The sequence below is a fragment of the Macrobrachium rosenbergii genome, chromosome 15, assembly GCF_040412425.1.
Source record: "Macrobrachium rosenbergii isolate ZJJX-2024 chromosome 15, ASM4041242v1, whole genome shotgun sequence".
NCBI lineage: Eukaryota > Metazoa > Arthropoda > Malacostraca > Decapoda > Palaemonidae > Macrobrachium > Macrobrachium rosenbergii.
In genome coordinates this window covers 57649298-57659570 of record NC_089755.1, presented here as the reverse complement: position 1 = coordinate 57659570, position 10273 = coordinate 57649298, and the positions used below count along the sequence as shown (strand labels likewise).

The 10273-nt window shown below is 38.5% G+C and overlaps 1 protein-coding gene across 1 annotated transcript in view; it reads left to right on the top strand.

Moving 5' to 3' along the window:
* The first annotated feature begins 6803 nt into the window (after positions 1-6803).
* The window catches only part of LOC136846795 (uncharacterized transmembrane protein DDB_G0289901-like), a 4488-nt gene continuing 1018 nt past the window's right edge, over positions 6804-10273 (top strand). The window contains exons 1-2 of the mRNA XM_067118049.1: positions 6804-6949; positions 8586-10273. The exon at positions 8586-10273 is cut by the window's right edge and continues 1018 nt beyond it. Coding sequence (XP_066974150.1) covers positions 6938-6949; positions 8586-10273 — 1700 coding nt within the window. The 5' untranslated portion in view covers positions 6804-6937. The remainder of the gene's footprint in view (positions 6950-8585) is intronic.

Sequence of the window (10273 nt, the reverse complement as noted above, 5' to 3'; positions counted from 1 at the left end):
CCTTTAGATTTTAAACCTTTATTGTTATTATTATTATTATTATTATTATTATTATTATTATTATTATTATTTGTTCCTCCTCCTCCTCCTCCTCCTCCTCCTCCTCCTCCTCCTCCTCCTCCTCCTCCTCCTCCTCCTCCTCCTCCTCCTCCTTCTTTATCACAGTTCTGACCATCATCCCCATGAACGCTTCGGTGGGTATCTATGCCCCTCTTCCCTTTTATTATAAACGGATCTCCAAACGAGGTCAATTTGCATATGGGCATATCACCGCATCATTCATACTGTGACGTCACGTCATGGTTGATGCTTAAGGGAATTAGGGTTGTCTTTTACGGGCTCGAACGGTTTATGTTTTTTTATAACTTTTCTATTTTTTTGTTTTCATTCTTTCTATGAGCAGAGAGAGAGAGAGAGAGAGAGAGAGAGAGAGAGAGAGAGAGAGAGAGAGAGAGAGAGAGAGAGAATATTACATGTTCGAACTTTTGACTTTTTTTTTTTATAATTCTTTTCTGTTTGTCATTGCGTTCTCTACAGGGGCGTATGAAATGAGAGGAAGAGAGAGAATGTGCGTAAGAGAGAGAGAGAGAGAGAGAGTGTGTGTGTGTGTAAGAGAGAGAGAGAGAGAGAGAGAGAGAGAGAGAGAGAGAGAGAGAGAGAGGGGAGAGAGATATTGTGAATTTGACATATTCGAACTTTTGACTTTTTTATAATTCCTATCGTTTATTTTTATAATCTCTCTAGGGCGTATCAAATGAGAGAGAGAGAGAGAGAGAGAGAGAGAGAGAGAGAGAGAGAGAGAGAGAGAGAGAGAGAGAGAGATCTAGTGTGTATTTTACATGCTCGAACAATGGACTTTTTCCATCATCGCTATCAGTTTATTTGGCCAATCTTTTCAGGCGTATGAAGAGAGAGAGAGAGAGAGAGAGAGAGAGAGAGAGAGAGAGAGAGAGAGAGAGAGAGCTTTCTTCAGCATCCTTATCTCTCATCTCATGCGAAACAGTTCAACTGTTTAGCCTAGTCATCAGCAGGGGCCATAATGCAGTACCTCCCTTCATATGTGATTACGGGCAATTATTTAGGAGAACTAAAAAATAAGAGATTTGAATTATGACAGAAAATCATAAAGAGAGTAAATAAATGGCCGGTTAACTCTCGAGCGCGATTGACAAAACCAGTATTTACTACAGACCATTGCATGACAAAATTCGGGCCAAAAAAAAAAAAAAAGGTTCATATCCCTAGGACTAGGTCCAACTGAAATCTGGTTTTTGTTGATACAAAAACGACCGTAAAGTTTATTCTGTAGAAGCTCTTGCTGAAGTGTTTCGTAATCCAGGGTAATCAGTGGGTTACATAGCAGAATATCTTAGTCATGCGATTCGGCAAGTTGGTGTTACGATAGTTTGAAAGTGATTCCTAATTGTTGCTATTGGTTTATCATTTTTACTGGTTTATCAGGTTTTCATTGGTTTAGCGAGTTGTTTTTGATGTCCAGAGTATCAAGTTTTCTCCGTTGTCAAGTTTTTCGTTGTTTTCTTTTTATTAAAGCTCTCAATCTTTTTTATTTGGTCTACTTTGTTGGTCAATTGAGTAATCGCAAATACGAGCATAAGGCCACTTTGATAAAAAACAAGTAAAAAATGTGCCGAAGTTTCTTCGGCGCAATCGAGTTTTCTATACATCAAATAATCAAGGACACCGAAAATAGATCCGGTGGTCTCGGTATAAGACTGTATGAGCGACGGCCCATGAAACTTTAACCACTGTCCGGTGGTGGCCTGGCCTATATCGTTGTCAGATGCATGATTATGGCTAACTTTAACCTTAAATGAAATAAAAACTGCTGAGGCTAGAGGGCTGCAACTGGTATGTTCTATGATTGGAGGGTGGATAATCAACATACCAATTTGCAGCCCTCTAGCCTCAGTAGTGTTTAAGATCTTAGGGAGGACAGAAAAAGTGCCGACAGAATAAAGTGCGGACGGACAGACAAAGCCGGCACAATGGTTTTCATTCACAGAAAATTAAAAATCGTAATGCTTTAAAACGAAACTTGAAAAGTTCTGTAAAGGATGAAGAAGGGGCGAAACATTGTCAAAACAAGTGGAATAACACCAAATTTTGAAAATTAAAAACAAAGCTAAAAACAGAGCTGTAGAACTTGAAAACAAAGCTAATAAGGTTAAGACGTTTGAAAACCAGCTTAAACAAAGATTCTAAGCTTGAAAACAAACCTAAACAAAGTTGTGACTCTCAAATGACTCCTAATCAAAATTTTCGAGCTTGGAGACAAACTCAAACAAAGTTATCAAATGAAAACCAACTCAAAACAACAAAGACTTTATGTTTGAAAGCAAGGCAAAACAAAGTCTGAAAACAAAGCTGAAAAAAGGTCTGAAAGCGAGCTTGATCAGTTGGATAACGACGAGGCACTTTTGATATCTAGTGGATGAGCAAAGCAAAACACCTGAAAGTCATGCAAGCAAGTTGCAAGCGTGCTTGAGTTACGGGAAGCGTGAAAGCAAATATTCGAAATATCTTTTGAAGTGCTGTTGTCTATCCCGTTTCTGTTTATTTGTTTTTGTTTATTTATTCCTGTTGTTGCAATTTTCATTAAGAATGATGGTGGTGGTAGTAATGATTTTTGTTTATTATTATTATTATTATTATTATTATTATTATTATTATTATTATTATTATTATTATTATTATTGCTTCATAACTATCCTCAGTCTAATGTTCCTCCTTTACAAATTATTATTATTATTATTATTATTATTATTATTATTATTATCATTATTATTATTATTATTATTATTATTATTATTATTATTATTATTATTATTTCTGACCAACTGACTCTGAAAATAACACTCTTTATTTATTTATTTATCTGTTATTGTTATTATTATTATTATTATTATTATTATTATTATTATTATTATTATTATTATTATTATTATTATTATTATTATTATTTCAGCTGTTGTAGATTCTGCCAATGTTGTTACAGTTACTGGCGCTAACTAAGTTGTCGTCATTTCTGCTGCCGTCATATCTGCTCCACTCTCCACGGAAAACAACAAATTCTGACCCAAACCGACGCAAGCACTAATTCCTCACCCTTCCCACTAACGCCACGCAAATCCAGCCCTAAAAGCACCCATACGAAAGGACGCTTTTGGAGTATCCCAATCCCATCTCCGCATCCCACCCTGGCCAACATTTTTCACCGCTTTACTATCCAGCTCTTCCTCGATGGCACGTCGCAGGTGAAACGCTTTCGATTCGCTGATTCCTTTTCCCAAAACACTTTCTCCTCCTCCTTCAGTTCCCTAAAGACTTTTTCGTTGGTCCTCGCTCTCGCTGTCTGCGTTGGTGGAAATCTTTAGATTATCATTTCGTGGACCTATTTTTAGGCTTCGGTGTTTGCTGATAGAGTCGGTGGTTGAATGAAATGGTTGGTTTGGCTAATATTTCACCGAAAGAAATTCCTTTTTATTTTGTATCCGTTTGGAATCATTATACAGGTGAATTTACTATTCTCTTTCCATTTCGTATTAATCGTCCTATTCCCCTCGTACAAGGAAAAATGTTCATAGATATGAAATTATCGCTTCATAAATACCTTATCCAAATGTCTGGATTTCTTCACAAAATCAGGACATGAACAGTAGCAATTTAATTAACTTAAAAACACCAATTTTGTTATTGATTAAACTGTGTATTTCAATTTATTTTGAAATATCTATTTATAGTCAACTTTTCCAAACTCCCTGTCCAGGTCTTTCCTGACTGATTAATTATGAAGAATTAATTGACGTCGCAGCCATAATGGTCACCGATGTCAGGGAGTTGAAAGGTATAAAAGCAGGTGCAATAATGATGTCAGATTTTTATATAAATAATAGCATTAGCATATGTGAAGTTTATTAGGCAATGGTTCTCCATTCCTTCAGCTGCAGAAAATAATCTTACAATTTTCATATTGTTTTAGTTTTCTGTAAAAGAAAACTATTGTGCCGGCTTTGTCTGTCCGTCCGCATTTTATTCTGTCCGCAATATTTCTGTCCGCCCTCAGGTCTTAAAAACTACTGAGGCTAGAGGGCTGCAAATTGGTATGTTGATCGCCCACCCTCCAATCATCAAACATACCAAATTGCAGCCCTATAGTCTTAGTAGTTTTTATTTTAATTAAGGTTAAAGTTAGCCATAATCGTGCTTCTGGCAACGATATAGGATAGGCCACCACAGGGCTGTGGTTAAAGATTCATGGACCGAATTCATACAGCATTATACCGAGACCACAGAAAGATAGATCTATTTTCGGTGGTCTTGACTATACGCTGTACAGAAAACTTGATTGCGCCGAAGAAACTTCTGCGCATTTTCTACTTGTTTATTTAACTGGCATAGTTTAAACTGATTATTTATGAGGGCATTCAGCACATTAACCATACTGAACACACACGCATACACATATTGGTCCTCGGCAACTAGATTTAAGAACGGTAATTCAGTGCATTTTAAAAGTTCACGTGATGTGAAATCATACTTCATACTTTAAGAAAAAATATATCGCCATAAAAAACGATGCAATTATAACTTACCCTCAAAGATGAATGCCAGTATTTCATTTGCACCGACTTGCAAGGAAAAAAAATTGGAAGCATAAAAGAGAGAGAGAGAGAGAGAGAGAGAGAGAGAGAGAGAGTGGAACATTCATTTTCTTAATGTAAGTCGTTGAACTGTGCTGTGGGCACAGTGTTCACGTCAAAGCGTTAGGGAATAAACAAGGAGAGAGAGAGAGAGAGAGAGAGAGAGAGAGAGAGAGAGAGAGAGAGAGAGAGAGAATGGCAAATACAATGTATATGCTCTTTGAAGGAAACGAGCAATGAGAGGGATAAAGAGTGAGAGAAAGATAGATAGAGAGACAGAGAATTCTACATACAAATGATGGACACTTTCCTAAGAAATGAATCAAGGATGAGAGAGAGAGAGAGAGAGAGAGAGAGAGAGAGAGAGAGAGAGAGAGAGAGAGAGAGAGAGAGAGAGAGAGACGGGACAGAAAAACCGACATAATTTTCCATTATTGAGCATCTTTCACCGTCCATTCCCCGCACTTTAAAAACCTGCAATTTTCTCAGTAAAAGCAAGAGTCCTTATTCGTTCCTGTGAACAAATTCATTTATTTCAATTCCTTGCGACGAAGTTTTCTTTCATCGACTGTTTGACGAAGTTAATTATCCGAAAATAATTAACATCCTAAGATGTGATTTGAAGTGCGTGTCAACAATTAGCCGAGGTTAAGTATTTTTCTTTTTATTTCTGTCCCTTGCAGAAAGATATGGTGGACTTGATATCTTTAGGTGAGAGAGAGAGAGAGAGAGAGAGAGAGAGAGAGAGAGAGAGAGAGAGAGAGAGAGAGAGAGAGAGAGAGAGAGAGATTTAACTGGCCAAAGAATCATTAACAAATCACTAAAAATGAATAATGTGATTAAAGCAGGCTACACACACACACATACATACACACACACACACATACATACACACACACACACACACACACACACATATATATATATATATATATATATATATATATATATATATATATATATATATATATATATATATATATATATATATATATATATAATATTTATGTGTAAGTGTGTGTAGATAACTGAGTATATTGCAAAATCAGAAAATACAAAGACGAATCACCCTAAATTTGATTAAATTTAAGAATCTTTATATAGCACTAAATAGATTTTACCTAAAAATGAGCTTGTTCACTTCAAATTCAATTGACTGAATCAATCAGAAATATCATTTAAAATGTCAATATTCCTAATTATTATCAAGAACCATATAGATGAACTATTTTGTCCATTCCCATTAAAAATATACATTCTTCATTATGAGGTAAACAATTTCGGGAAAACGTCGAGCCCGAAATCACGGCGACAATGTGGACAAGAAAAGAGAAACTGTGACAAGAAAACAATGGGAAATTTGCCAGAATCATTTGAAAGTATTGGTGAGTCGTAAATTAATTTTTAAAGAGAGAGAAGATCTTTTTTAATATTATAAATAAAAAAGGGCTGAAACTGAATGTCACCCAAAATGGTGCAGGGCTCTGGAGTTTCATGTTTACTTTTTATATATATTATATAAAGCATCTTTTCATCTTATTATTCATATTTTGATTATATTCTTATAGCAAGAAAAAAAAAGCATTGAGAACCAATATAATATAAAAAAAACTTAAATTGAAAGTCACTCAAAATGATGCAGGGCCCTGGAGTTTCATGTTTACTTTTTATATACATTATTAAGCATCTTTTCATCTTATTATTCATATTTTGATGATATTCTTATAGCACAAAAAAAGGCAGTGAGAACCACTACTAAGACTCGAAAGAATCGCCGGTGAATATCATTAAGCATATTTTCATGTTATCATTCATATTTTGCTTATATCCTTATAGCAAATAGAAAGGGCAATGAGAACCACTACTACAACTCGAAAGAATCGCCGGCGATTTCTCGCCACCTCGGAATGGAGCGAAGACTGCGGCAATTCAGCGCATAGTAGCATTTCAGAGATCGAGCCACCGTAACGGAAGAGAGAGAGAGAAAAAGAGAGAGAAAAAGAGAAACAGAACCAGAAAATCCGCGGACGCCGTTGACGTCCCAGAACCTTTTAACGTGACCTGAGGGCATCTTCCCTTTTTTTTTGCCAACCGAGGAGAGCTCCGAAAAGGCAACCGATGGGGAAAAGAGAAAGAGGCGGAGGGGGAAACACTATTCAGAGAGAGAGAGAGAGAGAGAGGGGCGTGGCCCCGAGAGAGCGCGCAAGAGAGTCCAGAGGTATATAAAGAGGCGGCTTCCAGTTCCAGGGCATCATCTTCATATCTCCTTCTCAGCCATGAAGCTCCTGGTGAGTCCACGAGAGCGGCCAGTGGGCCGTGTCATCTCGCTCCGCAAATGCTTACCTCCCGGTTTTCGGGTGGTCTTCGAGTATTCCACGGATCCCTACCACTTCCCGTGTTTTGTTTTGGTCAGAAATCGTTGCCTTACCCCCACTCATTTATTTACCTTGAGATCAAAAGCCCCCATCCCTCCTAACTTCAATTTTATTTCGATGCAAAGTCCAGATTTTAAATTGACAAATCTTCTTAATTCAAAGTTTCTTGCGTTTCAAAGACTTCGTCGAAAACTTGTTCCCTCGATTAAGTCAGCTGTCCCACATCCTTCACCCTCCTTGGACATTCAAACTTCTCTGTCATTCTTAATTCACCATCAATTCTGGACACTGAAATTTTCAACTCATTCACTTAGTTTCTGTCATAAGTCAACTCGTCAACTCTTCAGAATTCTTCAACTCTCAAATTTTCAGTCGTCTATCTCCAATACTCTATTCTTCTACATCCTTTCAATCCTGGATTTCCCTTCATCCTAATTTACTATTTAAAATGAAATTAAGAATGAAGACATATACAAATCATTCAGTTACACAGCAACCCCAATGCCCTTCCGTCGGGCTCAGTGATCATATATACAAGAGATGAATTATTGCACTTAATCCTAAAATGAAAAATCAAAACAGTTATTTGATAGTAAATGTACATTCAAAGTTTGAGATATTTATCTATCAAAGAAAAAGTAAAAACACTTTTAGCATATAATCTGCTAAAATACATAAACACATGTTTTGACAGTATTTGTTTCATGGTATTCTAACCCATACATACACATAACACAAACGCACGCACACACGTACAAACACACACACACACACACACACACACATATATATATATATATATATATATATATATATATATATATACATACATATATATATATATAGTATGTGTGTGTGTGTTTATGTATGTATATTTGCCCTGCATACTTGCTATCTTTAATTTACTTTGTATATCTCTACGATATGTCTTATCTTTAAACATTTATTTTCTTATTTATTTATTTATTTATTTATTTATTTATTTATTTATTTATTTATAAGAAACTCTTTTATGTACAACCTTGGTTATGTTCAAAAATTACCTTTAAATTTAATTCTTTATTTATATTAAGTTTTCTTTTATTGTTAAATTTTTCCCAGGTTATTAACAGAAAATTCCTGCACGGACAGCTAAAAATCGTAAGAAAATACAGTTGTTCGTTTCGAGAGCAAAATATAAGATTTCCTTTCGTATTTGCTAAGTCAATATCCACTTGAAAGTAGCTAATTCAAAAGAGTGATAAAAAGATGTTAAAGATTTATGTATTTGAATATTACTGTTTATGTGACGACCCTAAAGATTCGATCAATATTCTGACTGGAAGATGTAGCGTCAATAACACTGAATCATATACAGTACAGCATAAGCCAGGGTTTACTTACACAGTGCTTGTGGTCTGTTGTAGAAACGAGAGCAAGTGGCTTAATAGGAGGAGCTTAAACTTAACTAGCTGACTAACTTGAACAAAGTTTGATATAACTACATTGTTGATATTTGCAATTTTGTGACGAAAATCACTTCACTCACTACTTTCCTCTTACCTCCCAGGTTTTCATCTGCGCTCTAGCAGCCACTCAGGCAGCTAAGTTAGAGGGACATTCCTCGCATGGTCACAGCGACGGCTCAGCAGGCGTGCCTCTGCCACTAGTGGCTGATGTAGACGTGAGGTCATCCCCAGGTCAACTCTACTCGACACCATCCAATCGGGGATTCTCTGGCGGTTCCAACTCTATCGTCCAGTCAGCAGCTAACGCTTTCTCTGGACAGTCATTCTCCACTCCTCACGCCCATGAAGTCCCTGCGCCAGCTCCCCAAAGCTTTCCCGAAGCTCCCTCTCGGTCCTATTCTCAGCCGTCTAATCAGCTAGGATCTGGACTGTCAGGACCGGGTTCTCAGATCATCGCAGCTGCCCCTTCAAGAGCCTTCTCCCTCCCATCGACTCACTCTTCTAAAGGACTCGCCGGATCAACCAGCCAAGCATTCTCGGAGCCTTCAGTTCACGCACATTCAGTGTCCGGATCAGCCAGCCAAGCATTCTCTGAGCCTTCAGTTCACGCTCACTCAGTGTCCGGATCTGCTGGTCAGTCCTTCACTGGGCTTTCAGGCTCCTCTTTCCAGACTCAGCCTGCACTGCCTTCCCAGACATACTCTGAACCTTCACTCCTTTCTGGCTCTGCTTCTGCTGGGCAATCCTTCAATCAGTTCTCTGGTTCTTCCTCATTACACGCTCACTCTGCTCAGCCTGTGCAGCCTGCTCAGACCTTCTCTGCACCCTCTGGACCAGCTGGTCAGTTCCTTGGTGGATCGGGAGGGGCCTCCTTTTCTGGCCAAGCTTTGCAGCTAGCTCAGCCTTCTCAGACATACTCTGAACCTTCAGCTCATTCAGCTTCTGGCTCAGCTATCCAGTCTTTCAGTGAGTCCTCTGGCTCTTCTTTCCATGCTCACTCGACACAGCCTGTGCAGCCTGTTCAGTCATTCTCTGGACCTTCTGCTCAGGCATTCAGTGCATCAGCAGGTGCCTCATTTTCTGCACAAACTGTAGAGCCCACACTACCCGTCCAGGCAATTAATCCAGAATTTGTAAGATCAGGTGAGTCATCCAGTGGATTTGGAGGTGTTGCACACGCTCATTCTGAAGCTTCTCATCAGACAGCCTTTGGAGTGAATGAAGGTTCCTTCTCTGGGGTGTCATCACGAGGACCTCAGGTATCATCTGGTTATGAAGCTCCTGCCACTAGTAACTGTAGGGATGGAGAAGTTCTTCATTTCGATGGCAGCTGCGTTGCCCCAGAGGTTTCACGACATGTGTTTGTTTACCAAGCACCAAAGAAAGAAGGCCGTGCCTATGGCCCACCTCCAAAGATCCCCCTACCCAAGGAAGAGCACAACATTGTATTCATCCGTGCTCCAGAGGGAGGACCAGCACAAGACCCAATTGTCATCCCCCCACCCCAGAAGAAACACGTCATATACGTCCTGAACAAGGATTCTGGCAAACAACAACAGAAGATCATTGAAATCACAACACCCAAACCTAAGAGCCCAGAGGTCTACTTCGTGAACTATGCAGAAGGCGAAAACCCTACTTTGCCCGGTGGCATCGACTTTGAAGCAGCTCTGAATTCTGCTGTTCATGCTGATGGACAGGTGATTGGTGGTGGAAGTTCAGCTGGTCCTATTGGCGCTTTGACTAGAAATCTTCCTGGCAGCCACGACTCTGCTGGTCTTCAAGGAAC